The sequence below is a fragment of the Mytilus californianus genome, unplaced genomic scaffold, assembly GCF_021869535.1.
Source record: "Mytilus californianus isolate M0D057914Y unplaced genomic scaffold, xbMytCali1.0.p SCAF_1, whole genome shotgun sequence".
NCBI classification, from domain to species: Eukaryota; Metazoa; Mollusca; class Bivalvia; order Mytilida; family Mytilidae; genus Mytilus; species Mytilus californianus.
Window position 1 is genome coordinate 140,617,975 of NW_026262581.1, and position 18,454 is coordinate 140,636,428.

The 18,454-nt window shown below is 33.5% G+C and overlaps 1 protein-coding gene across 1 annotated transcript in view; it reads left to right on the plus strand.

Moving 5' to 3' along the window:
* Positions 1 to 18,454, plus strand: part of LOC127737427 (mucolipin-3-like) — a 57,048-nt gene that overhangs the window by 21,425 nt on the left and 17,169 nt on the right. The window contains exons 8-11 of the mRNA XM_052248087.1: positions 7,948 to 8,066; positions 8,548 to 8,697; positions 13,919 to 14,032; positions 14,298 to 14,420. Of these exons, the coding sequence (XP_052104047.1) occupies positions 7,948 to 8,066; positions 8,548 to 8,697; positions 13,919 to 14,032; positions 14,298 to 14,420 (506 nt within the window). The remainder of the gene's footprint in view (positions 1 to 7,947; positions 8,067 to 8,547; positions 8,698 to 13,918; positions 14,033 to 14,297; positions 14,421 to 18,454) is intronic.

The window sequence follows — 18,454 nt, forward strand, 5'->3', positions numbered from 1 at the left end:
CCCACATCTCCAATTGTTACACATTTTTTCAACATTCCATTCACTCTTCTGTCTCATTTGCAGGTTCATTCTTTTTGTCAGAAATCTAATTGCCCACTTGAGATTTAATGTCATTAAGGTTGTTACTATCTGCAGTTTATAAGTTTTATGTGGAATATCATTAAATTGTACTTTTTATCTGGATGTTGTTAGGAAGTAAAGACAATGCAATAAAAAAATTCGTAAGGGTTCCGCGGAACCCAGTGTCTCGCCTACTTTTTCTGTTAATCGCAGGCTCAACAAATATGAGGAAGTAAATCAATAAAAATATTCCTCTTGATACTATCTTTTAATGTAAGAAGCTTCTGTCCAAGTTTGGTAAAATTCCAGGATAGTTTATGAATCTAATAAATGTTTAAAAACTTTAACTGCAGACTGAATGTAATGTTAACTAGAAGAAAACAAAATTTCCTTCTAGGTACTAGCATTTGATCATAAACAAGCTTCTGTCCAAGTTTGGTACAAATCAAAATAGTATAAGAAAGTTATTAAAATTTTAAAAACTTTAACCACAGAGTGAATATGTTGTTTCCTGGCAGAAAATCTAAGTCCATTCAAAAGTAAAAAACGGAAAAAATGGATTTATTTTTTTACAAAATTTCCTTCTAGATACTAGCTTTTGATCATAAACAAGCTTCTGTCCAAGTTTGGTACAAATCCAAAATAGTATAAGAAAGTTATTAAAATTTTAAAAACTTTAACCACAGAGTGAATGTGTTGTTTCCTAGCAGAAAATCTAAGTCCATTTAAAAGTAAAATAAGGAAAAAATGGATTTATTTTTTTACAAAACTTACTTCTAGATACTATCTTATGATCATAAACAAGCTTCTGTCCAAGTTTGGTACAAACCCAGGATAGTTTAAGAAAGTTATTAAAATTTTAAAAACTTTAACCACAGAGTGAATGTAATATTTACCGGCAGAAGTCCATTTATAAGTAAAATACGGAAAAAATGGAATTTTATTTTTACCAAATTTACTTCTGGATACTATCTTATGATCATAAACAAGCTTCTGTCCAAGTTTGGTAGAAATCCAGGATAGTTTAAGAAAGTTATTAAAATTTCAAAAACTTTAACCACAGAGTGAATATTTGTGGACGCCGCCGACGACGACGACGGAATGTAGGATCGCTATGTCTCGCTTTTTCGACTAAAGTCGAAGGCTCGACAAAAATAACAAAAATTTAAACTTAAAACAAAAAAAATGAATTCAACCTGTAGCAAGTCAATGTATAGAAGGCACAAGCCATTTATTCTGGTGGAGTTGGGCTTTGAATTTTTATGCTGAATAGAATATCTTTTGTACATGTACATCATTTCAAAAATTATTTTAATCTACCATCCTACTTAGATAAGATTTTACAGCAAAATTTTCTGAACATTTGATTTAAAAAACCATCATTAATCTTTTATATTTTGAATATAGCATCCCTAAAATCAACCGTTTGCTGACTCACTACACTGGCCATTGAAACTTGGGTAAATAATGCAGACCACATTTGACAGCATCTGAGATAAATAAAAATTAAACACATTTCCTCTCTATGAACAGTGTCAAGTAAAACAAGATATCATTGTAACAAGATGCTGTTACGAAAGTCTCCCAAAATAACAGCAATTGAATTCCTCTCCCCCTAAAAAATGTACTCCCAAGAACCTGTATCATGTTGGAAATGCCTTTAAATGTCTTTTTGGAACAGCCTTCAAAAAAAATTTGGGCAGGGGTTCCCCAGACTCCGGCTTACCCGCCAGGTCTGGGGGGCATGCGCCTGATATAAGTATGCTGAAAAAGATGTAATGGAAATACTGTTAAAAGTCTACAAATGAAGCTTTAGTGTATCCCCCAGGGCCTTTATAATGCCGGAAATGCTTTTAAATGTGTTTTTGGAACACCCTTCAAAAAAATTTGGGCAGGGGTTCACAGACTCCGGCTTACCCGCCAGGTCTGGGGGGCATGCGCCCGATATAAGTATGCTGAAAAAGATATAATGGAAATACTGTTAAAAGTCTACAAATGAAAAATGAAGCTTTATTGTATCCCCCAGGGCCTGTATAATGCTGGAAATGCTTTTAAATGTGTTTTTGGAACACACTTCAAAAAAATTTGGGCAGGGGTTCCCTAGACCCAGGTCTAGGGAGCATGCGCCCGATATAAGTATGCTGGAAAAGAAGATATAATGAAGGTAAATAGAATAAGTAACACTAAATAGTGCTGAAAGTGTCACATTTCAAGCCGAATTTACTCTCCCCCCCCCCCCCCCAAAAAAAAAAGAAAAGCCCCTCTCCTGGAAAAAAAAAATCCAAATCATCCCATTGTAGTGTTACAATAGTTACTGAAGACCCCTTATCATTATTTTCATTAGATTTCCAGTTGTGACCATTTGAAATTGTTTCTTTCAATTTTCCCATAGACTTCTATAGTAAACCCTACCCCTTTTGACCACCGAAAAAAATACTTTCTCTCTCACATATTGCAAAACTTTAACCCCTAAGGTCATCTAGGAACATAGGCCTACAATACCATGAAGTACTGTCGAGTTGCAGCTGACGGTTTGCTACGAGAAAGAAGTAGAAGAAAAAAATAATAATAATAATAACTAGATTTGCCATTGCAAGCAATAGCGGATGGCACCCTGGCCACCAATTGCCACTATAACGCCATCCACTTTGAATCTTTTAAACAGTGAATGCACATATATATGTATTACAAAGCATCTTTCTAATAATTTTTAGAAAGTTTGGAGCATTTTTTTATTTTTTACATTTTTGCATTGTTTCCATGGTAACAGCAGCCATTTTGAAAATTCCAAAGACAGATGCCACATTGGCACATGCCATCTTACATATCAGTAAAGTTTCACTGGGTTTGATCTAATATTCTGTGAAAAACTGCTACGTTAATGTGTTTTCCCATTGGTTCAATGTTAATCTTTTCCCCTGTTTCCATGGCAATGGCAGCCATTTTGGAAATTCCAAATACTGTTTGCATATCTATACATTCCAGGCAATATTACCATAAAGTTTCATTAAGTTGGGTCAAAAATATAAAATTTTACAATGATTTATAAATTTGAAAAAAAAATCACATTTTTGCAGTTTCCATGGAAACAGAAGCCATGTTGCACATTCCAACGTCAGGTGCACAATTTCACATGGTGGGTCACATTATGACATAGTTCCATCATTATCAGTCCAGCCATTTCAAATGCACAAATCTTTAGTTAAATGTTCAAGAATGTTCCATTAAAATTTTGAGTTTCCATGGAAAACGGTGGCCATCTCACACATTCAATTTCCAAATGTCAGGTGCACAACTACACTTGGTGGTCCTCCTTATGGTAAAGTTCCATGAAAATTGGTCCATACAATTCCGAGAACTAGTCTGGTAAAAAAATTTATCCACCCCCAATAATAAGAAAAAAAAGAAACGTAGAATAACAATATGTCACCCCAACTCCATTGAGGGTGGCATAGTAATAATAATAAGACCTGAGCAAAACCAATAAGTCTCCAAATTTTGTTTGGGAGACTCAAACTAGAGGTATTGTGAGCAGAACTCACGAAATTATACCCCCCACCCCTTGCAAAGTCCATGTTTCTGTTTTGGAAACCCAATTTTTTTTTTATTTTACCATACGTAACATAAATTAGGTGGTGCATATACATAAGGCATAGGCGTAGTCCATGTTTGAAAAAGAAAAACCCTAAATATTATTTTTATCAAATATCAAAATAGGAAAGTGCACAATTGAATTATATGACAAAGAATCTGAGATAGTTTCAGTAGATTATAATAAGTGGTTTAGAAGATGTTGCTGATACAAAATTGGTTCCCCCCCCCCCCCCTTTATAAAAAAAAAGATCCCCAAAACAATTTTGACATAAAAAAAAATAAAATGCTCCGCAGGGCGCAGCTTGATACGACCGCAGAAGTCGAACCCTGAACAGTTGGGCAAGTATGGACACCACATTCAAGCTTGATACAGCTCTGAATTTGGATTGTGATTAAATATTTGACACAGCATAGGTTTCTGACACAGAATGAATGTGGTCTAAGAACTTAAAAATTTTAAATTGGACATTCACCTATTATGGTCCAATATCCAAAATCTAATACATGGTTAGATTCAGCATATCAAAGAACCCCAAGAATTCAATTTTTGATGAAATCAAACAAAGTTTAATTTTGGACCCTTTTGATCTCAATGTGGACAAAGTTGATAACGGGGCCCAAAAATCAAAAATCTAAATACATGGTTAGATTCAGCATATCAAAGAACCCCATATATTCAATTTTTGTTGAAATCAAACAAAGTTTAATTTTGGACCCCGATTTGGACCAACTTGAAAACTGGGCCCATAATCAAAAATCTAAACACATGTTTAGATTTAGCATATCAAAGAACCCTATAAATTCAATTTTTGTTAAAATCAAACTAAGTTTAATTTTGGACCCTTTGGACCTTTATGTAGACCAATTTGAAAACGGAACCAAAAATTAAGAATCTAAATACACGGTTAGATTCGGCATATCAAAGAACCCCAATAATTCAATTTTTGATGAAATCAAACAAAGTTAAATTTTGGACCCTTTGGACCTCAATGTGGACCAATTTAAAAACGGGGCCCAACATACAAAAACTTAATACACGGTTATATTCAGCATATGAAAGAACCCCATATATTCAATTTTTGTTGAAATCAAACAAAGTTAAATTTTGGACCCCGATTTGGACCAACTTGAAAACTGGGCCCATAATCAAAAATCTAAATACATGGTTAGATTCAGCATATCAAAGAACCCCATATATTCAATTTTTGTTGAAATCAAATAAAGTTTAATTTTGGACCCTGATTTGGACCAACTTGAAAACTGGGCCCATAATCAAAAATCTAAATACATGGTTAGATTCAGCATATCAAAGAACCCCATATATTCAATTTTTGTTGAAATCAAACTAAGTTTAATTTTGGACCCTTTGGACCTTTATGTAGACCAATTTGAAAACGGAACCAAAAATTAAGAATCTAAATACACGGTTAGATTCGGCATATCAAAGAACCCCAATAATTCAATTTTTGATGAAATCAAACAAAGTTAAATTTTGGACCCTTTGGACCTCAATGTGGACCAATTTAAAAACAGGGCCCAAAATCCAAAAACTTAATACATGGTTAGATTCAGCATATTAAAGAACCCCAAGAATTCAAGAATAAAACCCCATTGAAATTGATCAAGAAATAAGCAATTTACAAAGTATATTCTTTTGCACAATACTGTGCAATTGAATATTTCTTGCTATTGCACAATACTGTACAATTGACAATTTCTTGCTATTGCACAATATTGTGCTATTGGATATTTCTTGCTATTGCGCAATACTGTGCAATTGAAGATTTCTTGCTATTGCGCAATACTGTGCAATTGAAGATTTCTTGCTATTGTGCAATACTGTGCAATTGAAAATTTCTTGCTATTGCACAATACTTATTGTATAATAATTTACACATCCTGTTTGGTGTGTATTTCCTACCATATCATTATTATTTGCTTTTAAATATAAATCAGAAATAACCAACTTATAATGGAAAATTTTAAAAGAAAAAAAAAAAGGAAAAAAAGAAAAAAAAAGAAAACCCCCCCCCCAAAATTTTTTGAACCCCCTTATGATTCATCACCCCCAAACTCAATCCCAGCCTTCCCTTTGTGGTATGGTATCTTGCAGTACAATTTCAGAGAGATCCATACAATTGAACACAAGTTATTGTCTGGAAACTAGAAAAATGCTTATTTTTGGTCCCTTTTTGGCCCCCAATTCCTAAACGTTTCGGGCAATTACCCCCAAACTCAATTCCAGCTTTCCCTTTGTGATATGGAACCTTGTAGTACAATTTAAGAAATATCCAAACACTTACACACAAGTAATTGTCATGAAACTAGAAAAATGCTTGTTTTTTGCCCCTTTTTTGGCCCCTAATTCCTAAAATTTTGAGGCAATTACCCCCAAAATCAATTACAGCCTTCCCTATGTGATATGGAACCTTGTGGTACAATGTCAGAGAGATCCATACACTTACACACAAGTTATTGTCTGGAAGTTACAAAAATGCTTATTTTTGGCCCCTTTTTGGCCCCTAATTCCTTAACTGTTGGTACCATAACCCCCAAAATCAATCCCAACCTTCCTTTCGTGGTATTGAACCTTATGGTAAAATTTCATGGAGATCCATTAACTTAAACTAAAGTTAGAGTGCGAAAACCAATGTGTCTTCGGACGACGCCGACGACGACGACAACGTCATACCAATATACGACCAAAAAAATTTTAATTTTTGCGGTCGTATAAAAAGGAGGTGCACAATGGCATTATATAATTCAGAATCTTGGAAAGTTTCATTAAATTGAGATAAGTGGTTGGTTTAGGAGGAGATCAAATACAAAGGGTACCCCAATTATAAGGCAATGGCAAAGTCCATGTTTTGGAAATAGAAACCCCAAAAATGATTTTGAACAAAAACAAAATAGGAGGTGCACAATGGCATTATATGATTGGGAATCTGAGAAAGTTTCTTTAAATTATAATAAGTGGTTTATAATAGGAGTTGCAGATACACAATGGGTACCCCCATTATAAGGCAATGGCAAAGGCCACGTGTTTGAAATAGAAACCCCAAAAATGATTTTGAACAAAAACAAAATAGGAGGTGCACAATGGTATTATATGATTGAGAATCTGAGAAAGTTTCATTTCATTCTGATAAGTGGTTTAGGAGTTGCGGATACAAAGTGAAACATATTGTACCGAACGGATGAACGAGCAGATGAACTCCCCCATCACTATAAACCTCTGCTTTACAACGGAGTTGAGCGGTTAATAGTCCTGCTTTCACCTTGGTGATGCAGGTAAAAACACATTCATTTCTATAGTAAATTCACTTTTTTTTTCTCATATTATAGTAGATTACTGCAATTACAGAAAAATTTTACTGTTGCTATGATAGGGTACATCCCTATCTACTTAAATTCTTTTTATCTAAAAACTACTTGCATAAAACTGATAAAAAAAGTGTAGGCTGATAAATAAAACATCTGATTACATGTAATATTATTATTTTTATCTGAAAACTACTTACATAAAACTGATATGAAAAGTGGACACTGATATAAAAAAAACATCTGTTTACATGCAATATGAAAGTAGCTACTGAGTTTGTTTGACATGTAACTTATCGTATAATTACATGTCATTCTGAAACAATGATAAGGAAATCACATGTAATCTTAAAGATTTATTACTGAAGGAGATAAAAATAATTACATGGAATCTGGTGTTGCATATGTAATGATTTGTACTGTATATCACAATCTCATGGATGAATGGCTGGAATATTTTCTGAATATACCGTTATCACTGCATACCATACACTGACTGACAAGATGATCATAGATTTGTTTGTTGTTAATTTTGATATAAGAATAAATTACATATATGTCTATAAATGAAGTAAACAACAAAAAAACAACAGAGAAAAGATGTTTGTATTTTAATATTATCATGAAATGTCATATTATTGTATATTGCATGAATCATTGTTTTGTTTAGAGAAAAAGAACTAATTTATGTGAGACAAATACAATATATTGGTTTTATATCATTTTCTATGTGTACACAATTGTCCACAACATCAATGTGTATTTTCTATGTGTACACAATTGTCCACAACATCAATGTGTATTTTCTATGTGTACACAATTGTCCACAACATCAATGTGTATTTTCAGAGGTAGGAAAGAAGGAAGAGATTGTGTTTCTCTTTATTTTCTAACTGTTTCATGTATCAATGTTTTCCTCAGACAAGACATTGTTGTGTTTCCACACTTCACATGTTTTCTGCCTATTTTCAGATGAAGAGAAGCAGGAGAGACTTACGAATACACTGTATGATATCTTTGTTATATGTGTGAGTGTTCTCTCTGCAGTTCTGTGTTTGAGGTCTCTATACAGAGGACATCAACTCAAACAGGTAACAAATTCAGTGTTTGTTCTTGTTATTTGTTGTTATAGAATCAGGTTATAATAATATTAAACTGCATACAGTAATTACTTTGTGAAGTAGGGGATGATTTTGTTATTCCCATAACTTGGCTCATCAGTGAAAATAAAAAACCCCCCCATCTTTGATGCAGTTTTATATTTTTTGCTTGTTGAGTAAATAAGGCCTAACAAAAAAATGCATGTCATTCTTATTTCATAAATTTTCAAAATAGGTAGGAAGGCCTTTTTTTTAGGAGGGGGGATAAAGCTGTTGGTGGGATCCCCAAATCCTCTTTTTTGGTTGTTCTTCAAAATAATTTATCTTCATCTTTTATCATATGTTAAAAACAGCCTATATTTTAAAATAGGTAGGTAGGACACTTTATTGAAAGGGGGGGGGGGGGGGGGGGGGGATTTATATTTTATCATGTGTTGAAATCAGCCTATATTTAAAATGTTTTGTGTTGCAGAAGACAATAGAACACTTCAGAAAAGTTTATCGTAAAGAACTATCACGGTCAGATAAATTTGAGTTTTTAAACTTATGGTATGTTGCCATTGTCCTCAATGATATCTTCACGATTGTTGGAAGTTCATTCAAGATACAGATTGAGAATAAGGTAAAAGTCAAGTTTTATTGAAGGTCTTTTGATTTCTCTTTTTCATTTTAAACATTTGTTTGACAAAGGACTGTAAATGTGAAGTTTTATAGATATAAAAAAAAAGAATATATATATAATGTATTGCCATCATGTAGGAAATATTATGCTTTCATAAAAAAAAATTTCAATGTTGGAAATAATTTCTTTGTGTGACATTCTTCAGTGTTTAAATTTATAATATCAATTCAATTTTAACTTATTTGAAAATTTCTTCATTGCTATGAGTATGAGTGAAATATTTTTGACTGGACATTAAAGAAACATTAAGTCACAATTTGTTCACATCCATAACTAGCTATGTAAATGCTCCTTATTTTTGGTTAGGAATTATTTGATGAGGATTATGATGTGGTGAGTTGACAAATTCCTGCCTCCAGCACCCACCCCAACGGTAGCCATGAAATTCAGTAATGGTATCCATTTTGAAAACCAGTAGGTTCAATAAGGCCCAAAAATGACTCCTTTATCCAGCAAAAATTTCAAATTAGGATTTATTGACCATCATTATAATGAATCATGACTAGGTAGAAAATTTACATATTAACGGGCTTTCCTTGATGACACACATTTTGATTTTCTAGAAAAATTGAAATAAAAACATGTCAATCTCCATAGATTATTATTTTTTGACGTAATGAAGAGTACATGCACTGTGAAGCAAGATCTTTTAAACTATATTTTATTATAACATTTTACATATCTGACTTGATTATTTAGTTTGTCAAAGCATACACTCTATGTGTTCTAGGCTTAAATTGAAATCCAGATGATTTTGTCAAATTTCACTTAAATCTCTAATTTTGGTTCAATCGGATTGTAAATGTTAACACTTTAAAAGAAAATCTCTACACAAGCAGTATTTCTCTTATTTATGTGTCTGCTCATCAACTTGAACAATTTTGAACTTAAAACAATGGACTGAATTAATATTCCAGGCCAAATAGGACCTTTATAGATTGACTTAATTGCTTGCAATTCAACTGCCTCATCATGTGCTTAGCACATTCTCCTCAAAACACTGTTCACAGTTGTTCACTCATCATAGACTTATTTTGAATTGCTAGTTGTCAATTATCAGAAGCAAAAGCACACAAATTTAGCCTGCGCTTGAAACCTTTGTTTTGGTAAATGAAGTGTTATCTCCTTCAGTATTGATGTTAATGAGCCAACAATAAAGGTTTTGATTGCTCTGATATTGGAAGAAACCATTGTACTATATTCTATATTTTCTCTTTTTTTATGTCCCACTTAGGGGCATTATGTTTTTCGGTATGTGCGTCCGTGCATCTGTTCATCTGTTCGTCCGTCAGTCTGTCATGCTTCAGGTTTAAATTTTTGATCAAGGAAGTTGAAGTCCAATCAACTTTAAACTTTGTACACCTAAGATATGATCTTTGTAATTTTAATGCCACTTCACAGTGATCTGATTTCATGATTTTAAAATGTTCTTGGTGGAATTGAATAAGGGAAGATCCAAATTATCATATTCTGGACAATTTCTATTCATTATTTTTCAACTGGGGAAAGTCATGAAAATAAAATCACTTGCTAACATTAGTTGGTTTTAATAGAGTATTCAAAAAAGGAAAATAAAAAATTGGATCAATGAATAGAGTAAGAAACAAACTGTGAAATATTCTTCTACATAAAGATGCATTAAAGTAATTCGGTCAGTGATAGATTGCAAAAGCAACTAATTCTTGCTTTCTGTTTATTTTTATTCAAGTTATTGGTAAGTAGATAAAGCATGAAATTTAAAAGTAAGGTAGAAATGCTAAACAAGTACCTGTGGGCTTTTATAAAAAAAAGGCATGATTTGATATAACAAAATAAATATGGAATAATTGCCAACAATCTGGATTATTGCCATTATAAGGATCTGTTTATGTATAGTATTTAGTGTTAACAATGCCTTTGTTGATGAACCTTTTCATTTGGCTTGTAAGTCAAATAAGAGATGAAAATATAACTGGTATTTAAAAAAAAGAAAAATATTTTTATAATGATTATCATGATGGGTGTATTGGTTCAGTGTTCCAGATAGGCCGTTTTCACAGGGCAGTCCGCCCGCCCTTTCCCGAGTGCTGCCCTGTGCCTTTTTTGCAGTTTCCAGGGCGCCCTGCCTTTTTGAAGATCGATTGTATTTTATTTTGTTCTTTATAAATGTTATGATCCGCCATTACGAAATTTTACCTTGCGGCAAGTTTATGATTTTGTTTAAGACCCCAAGCTAATCAACGGTTACAATAGGTGTCATAATCTGTTGTTACAGGTAATCCGTTTATCGGATGGGTCATTAATGAGCATCAACATTAATTCATTCAAATAGAATCGGTCAGTAAGCATGAAGAAATGTTTATACGACTACACAATTTGCGATGTTTACTGTAGTTTCATGGAGAAAATGTAATTGACAGAAAGACGAAAACCATAATCAACTTGTTAAAAACATCGTTTTACTTGTTTTCCGTAAATTTTTTTAGCAAATTCAGACGTATAAGTCTTTGCCTGCCCTCACTTTTGATACGAAAATAACAAAACCGGCCGCCATTGTTAATTGTATTTACTTCTTCTATGTACTGTTTATAATCCTCCAAAGAAGGAGCACACCCGAATAAAGAAAGATAACTCATTTTGATTTTTTTCCTAGCATTGAGTTACCTACTTAAGATATTCTAAGATATGTCTACATACTTCTGGCTTTATAATTTATATGTTTAGGTCTTTTGAATTATGGGAAAAGTTAAAGAGGGTGTTTGTAGCAGGGTGGGTAGGGTGCCTTGGTCATCTTTTTCTGTATTCTTTATTTTTAATACAAATTTTCACTGTTCACTAGATCCTAACATTGTGCATTTACTGAGCACAGCTGCTGTATTACCATTAAGCACAGCAGAGACAGAAAGGGTCTTTCCTAGGTATAACTTGTATGACCATAGAAACAGAATAAAGCAGGAAACCCTGCAAAACATACTGCATATAAAGCTAAACTGTGACAAGCAATGCCTTGAAAACTTGTGTGACAAGGTGGTTGACAAGTCTTTTCAGCATAAAAAGGAGACAGACTGAGTTTTATCTGGGCTAATCATGTTGTACTTGTATATATATATAACCATTGATTCAATGAATAAAGACAATGTTTGATTAATATCTTTATTAAAACATGCCCTTTTCATATAATCATATCACACGTTAAATGCCCTTTTTCAGTATTGGCACCCTGCCCTTTTGAAATCCTAGCTGGAACACTGTGGTTGCTGTCTCATTTAGGTATACTCTACATCTATTTTTCTTCTATAGTAAAATTGATTTAGGGCCAAATAAAAAAATATGTATGTTTCCTATTTCCCTACCTACCATATATTTTAAGCTTAGGTATAGCCTACAGTAAAGGTTTTTTTTTGTCATTTTTATACGACCGCAAAACATTTTGCCATTGTATATTGGTATCACGTCGTCGTCATCGTCCAGAGACATTTGGTTTTTGCACAATAACTTTAGTATAAGTAAATAGAAATCTATGAAATTTAAACACAAGGTTTATAACCACAAAAGGAAGGTTGGGATTGATTTTGGGGGTCATGGTCCTAGCAGTTTAAAAATTTGGGGCCAAAAAAAGGGCCCAAATAAGCATTTTTTTCTAGTTTCTAGACGATAACTTATGGAACGGTGTATTGATCTCTCTGAAATTATACCACAAGTTTCCATACCACAAAGGGATGGTTAGGATTGGCTTGGGGGGTGGGGGAAGGGGTTATGGCTCAAACCATTTAGGAATTAGGGGCAAAAAAGGGGGAAAAACAAGGGTATCCTGGATAATGGACAATTAAAAAGCAGTGTTAGGGTGGTAATTCAAACACAAAATTGAACAATGTTGTACAATGTTGGATTACCTCCCTTACACTGCTTTCTTTTAAATTATCTATTTTAAGACTTTTATGATGTATTTAGATGGGTAATTATGTTTGCAAACTGCATTGGAAATTTGAATTGAGATTATGACCATATCATTTAAGATTTCAGAAATTAAACAAAAATTCTTCAAATATTTATTTTTTTGCAAAAAAAAAGGGGGAGGGGGGGGGTGTGTGGCATTCTGTTTTTTTTTTTTTTTTTTGGGGGGGGGGGGGGGGTCAATATGCAACAGTATAGTGCATTGCTCAAAAGCAAAAAAAACAGGGGGTCAATTTTTATTTATTTTTTTTTTGGGGGGGGGGGGGGGGGTGGGGTCAATTCACAAAGGCATAGTGTATTGCACAAAAGCATAAAATTGAATATAAATTCAAATCATATAACCAATTCTAAGTTCTTTGAACACAGTTATTCTGTGTCAGAAACCTATTATGAGTCAAATATTTAATTACATTCCAAATTCAGACCTGTATCAAGCACAAATATTGTGTCCATTTTTGCCCAAACTGTTCAGGGTTGGACCTCTGCTGTGGTATACAGCTGTGCTCGGCAAAGCAATTTATTCAACAAGCACTGTTAAAGTCAGAATTTCTCTCCCGTAGACTCAATGTAAAAAAAAAAATTGTAAAATAAAAAAAATTACCTACCTACCTACCCTATTTTTTCAAAGATGTAATAGGAAACACACATATTATTTTATTTGGCATAGGAATGACAGTGGGGATACAGGTACAGAATGTTTCGTCTCTTATTTCAACTAAATGAAAACTTAAGTCATCACAAAGTATTGTTAACACCTTTATTGTTCATCATTTGAAATCATGTTTTGCATTGGGTTTGGAAATTTTTTTTCAGCATTGCATGTTTTTACATTGAAAGTACGCTAGCCTTTTAGGAATAGATTAATCAAAGAATTTTAAAGAGTTCACTGTATATATATGTAAAAGAATTTGTGCTCTGCCAATGATATGTTCAATATGATGTGAACTTTTTAAAATAAATTCCAAATTTAGGTTTTAACCCAATTTTTGTAGTTCACATAAGATGGAAATGACAATGTGATATCGCGGGCAGGGTATGGTTTCCTTAGGTCACATGTTCTTGTTTTACAGATTCAGTTCTCACAATTTAAAGTTATAATGTACACAGTTGTTTTGTAGAACTTTCATAAAACAAACATTCATGAAGTATAATCCACATTGGTTTAAAAACCAACATGTGACAGACTTAATTTTGACAAATTTTTTATTGAATGTTTATTTATCTTCAGAATGCTCAGAGTACCTCAGAGAACTATGACAACTGTAGCTTGTTTCTGGGAACTGGTAGTATACTGGTATGGTTAGGAGTCCTTAGATATTTGGGATTCTTCAAAACATTTAATGTAAGTTATTAATAGATATGGGACAGTCAGGTATCTAGGATTCTTCAAAATGTTTGATGTAAGTTATCAGTAGGTATGGGTCAGTCAGAAACCCAGGATTTTTAAAACATGAAGGGCTTAACAGAATGAGCATAACTATGTGTAATGATATAAGGAAATAAGATAGATTTGTGTGTTTAGGAATTTGGTTGTTTTTAGTTACATATTATGGTTAACACATTTATATATTGTTACATTCATTATATTTTTATTTAATTCTTTTTAGATTCTCAGTATGGTTTTAAAGAAAGCATGCCCAAATATGATCAGATTTTTGGTTGGAGCTCTGATGTTGTATGTAGGTTTCATGTTTTGTGGATGGGTTGTACTTGGACCATACCATATAAAGGTAATGTAACATGTCCTTATTTATACTTTTATTTGGTAGTAATTTTGGCTTAGTACAACCAAGACAGTATATAAAATATAATCATTTAATCATTCTCTTCAAATATATATAACAGTTTACAATTCCATGTAGTCACAGTATAAATAAAAATAATCATCAGCTACTCCTCACTAAACTACTACTAATCTAAACATCAAATTCAACTTCAACTAAAACTAAACTCTCACACTTTCAAACTCTCTTATATACGAAGTGGCCAACGGTGCCTTATCGGTTCTGTGTCGGTTCCCCGACGGTTCCTGTTGGTATCCATTCCAACTCCGTCGAGGCACCGGTCGGCACCTGGACACCTAACACTCACACATGAATAAAACTACTAAATACAATAAAATAAACTAATAAAAATCACCACAATTCCCCCTGGCTTGCACTTGAAATTCCCATTTTGAATTGTTACTATATATAGTTAATTAACCCATCGACCATAAACACACTGTCAGGTAAATTCTAAATATAGATGAAACAATATCGGCTATAAATAAGTCTAAATGTCCTGGCACTTAGCCTCACGTTTATTGTGTAAATAGTCACATTTACTTCCGATGTAACTTTTTCAACAATGTCTGTAACATTTATTTCATTCACAGAATATGCAATTAAACTATCCCTTGTTACTTCTACTGTGCCATCAGCAAGTGTCGTTGTTTTCTTTTTAATTTCCAATGTTATTGTTTTGTTATGTTGTCTACAATTACTGAATTGTTATTCATATCCAGAATGTCTTCAGTGTCTAAATAATCCATAAAATCATCTATATTCGGTAATCCTTTTGTATGGTCGGCGTCCTGTTCTGTATTTTGAATATGTTCCAGTGTTACAGAATTGTCAAATTCACCTTCACTGATGTCTGAATATTGATTGTTTTTAACAGTTATATAAATATTTCCAGTGTTATTCTTCTCAATATCTTTCTCAGCATCACCCTTTGCAACTGGGATTTCTGTATGCACCTCCGTCTTTATTCCATGTTTCATCTTTAAATGTTTTTTTAATGTGGGATCTTCTACTAAACATTTGTGGACACGACTCAACGGTACAATTCCACAGTTTTCTAATATGTCCATGAATTTCCCTTTTATGCCTGTTTAAGTTCTACTTATTTTTCAACCATTTAAAACAAATTTCACATTGTATTGTATCCATTATCCTTAATTGTAGGTGTTATCCAGTCTATATCGTGACGGTGGTCTGATTGTTCTACCAATGCGTGTGCGAATGTAATTTGGCGGATCCTTTGACACTACCGGACGGAGACAGGAGCTACCTGTCGATTCAGAACTACTGGTCGGTTCTGCACTACCGTCTGAAGTGGCATCCGTCGGTTCTACCCTATTTCTATATTTATCTTGTTGTTTTAATGTGTTTCTTTTACATTCATTCTCGGACGGTACTTCGTCGGTGTTTTTCGGTATTTCTGGTACTTTATTTATGCAATGTTTTGTCGTTTCTGTCATCATCCGAAAAATAGTTTAGATATGGAAGTGGGGCATCTAATACAGTTGTTTTAGGTTTATACCAAGGAACTGAAGTTTCTCCTCGATAGGGTTTTAAATTATCCGCATGAATTATAATAGCAGGTGAGTTCTTTGAGTGTTTAATTCTAAACAGAACATCGGTTAACTTCTCTGCAATAACCCAAGGTCCTGTCCAATTTCTTTGTAATTTCCGTTTTGCACCTTTAATAAATTGAGGCTGCCTCCGTCTAACTAAATCTCCCACTGAATAGTTAATTTCTTTGATATTTCTATCATAATACTCTTTTTGTCTTAGCGATGCTTTAGCTAAGTTGCGTCTAGCTATTTCATGCGCGTTCTCTAATTCATCTCTCATCCTCACAACATAATAATGTTCATTTTTGTCATAATTCACTTCATCCTCTTCATTTGTAATTCCTGATACGATGTCTAAAGGCATTCTCATTTAGTCCCCAAAAACCATTTTGTAAGGTGTTATGTTTGTACTGTCATGTGGAGTCGCGTTATATGCCATAACCATAAAATCTATGTACAAATCCCAGTCTTTTTGATGTTTATTAATGTATTTCGATAACATTTCTTTTACTGTTCTATTACTTCTTTCTACCATTCTGTCCGATCTAGGATGACCAACAGTCGTCCTTGTTTTAGATATACCCAAAAGTTTACATATTCCTTGAAAAAGTTTACTCTCGTACTGAGTCCCTTGATCAGTGTGCAGTTCTATCGGACACCCATATATTTTTATCCACCCTTTAAGCAGAACGTTCGCAACTGTTTCAGCTTCCATGTCCCTAATTGGATATACCTCGGTAAATTTTGTGAAATAATCTTCTATTACTAAAATGTACGCATTTTCTCTGTCTGTCAAAGGGAATGGTCCTGCGATATCACTTGCTATTCTTTCAAATCTTGCTCCCATTATGTATGATTTCATCTTATGGCGTTTTGAACGTGGTTGTTGCTTCTTCTCTTCGCAAATGTCACACGTATGTACATAATCTTTTACATGTTGATTCATTTTTATACGACCGCAAAAATTAAAAATTTTTTGGTCGTATATTGGTATGACGTTGGCGTCGTCGTCGTCATCGTCCGGCGTCGTCGTCGTCGTCTGGCGTCGTCCAGCGTCGTCCGAAGACACATTGGTTTTCGCACTCTAACTTTAGTTTAAGTGAATGGATCTCCATGAAATTTTACCATAAGGTTCAATACCACGAAAGGAAGGTTGGGATTGATTTTGGGGGTTATGGTACCAACAGTTAAGGAATTAGGGGCCAAAAATAAGCATTTTTGTAACTTCCAGACAATAACTTGTGTGTAAGTGTATGGATCTCTCTGACATTGTACCACAAGGTTCCATATCACAAAGGAAAGGCTGTAATTGATTTTGGGGGTAATTGCCTCAAAATTTTAGGAATTAGGGGCCAAAAAAGGGGCAAAAAACAAGCATTTTTCTAGTTTCATGACAATAACTTGTGTGTAAGTGTTTGGATATTTCTGAAATTGTACTACAAGGTTCCATATCACAAAGGGAAAGCTGGAATTGAGTTTGGGGGTAATTGCCCGAAACGTTTAGGAATTGGGGGCCAAAAAGGGGCCAAAAATAAGCATTTTTCTAGTTTCCAGACAATAACTTGTGTTCAAGTGTATGGATCTCTCTGAAATTGTACTGCAAGGTACCATACCACAAAGGGAAGGCTGGGATTGAGTTTGGGGGTGATGAATCATAAGGGGGTTCAAAAAATTTGGGGGGGGATTATTTTTTTTTATTTTTTTTTATTTTTTTCCTTTTTTTTTTCTTTTAAAATTTTCCATTTTAAGTTGGTTATTTCTGATTAATATTTAAGAGCAAATAATAATGATATGGTAGGAGATACACACCAAACAGGATGTGTAAATTATTAAGTATTGTGCAATAGCAAGAAATTTTCAATTGCACAGTATTGCACAATAGCAAGAAATCTTCAATTGCACAGTATTGCGCAATAGCAAGAAATCTTCAATTGCACAGTATTGCGCAATAGCAAGAAATATCCAATAGCACAATATTGCGCAATAGCAAGAAATTGTCAATTGCACAGTATTGCGCAATAGCAAGAAATATTCAATTGCACAGTATTGTGCAAAAGAAGATACTTCGTATAAATTGCTTATTTCTTGATCAATTTCAATGGGGTTTTATTCTTGAATTCTTGGGGTTCTTTAATATGCTGAATCTAACCGTGTATTAAGTTTTTGGATTTTGGGCCCCCTTTTTAAATTGGTCCACATTGAGGTCCAAAGGGTCCAAAATTTAACTTTGTTTGATTTCATCAAAAATTGAATTATTGGGGTTCTTTGATTTGCTGAATCTAACCGTGTATTTAGATTCTTAATTTTTGGTTCCGTTTTCAAATTGGTCTACATTAAGGTCCAAAGGGTCCAAAATTAAACTTAGTTTGATTTTAACAAAAATTGAATTTTTAGGGTTCTTTGATATGCTGAATCTAAACATGT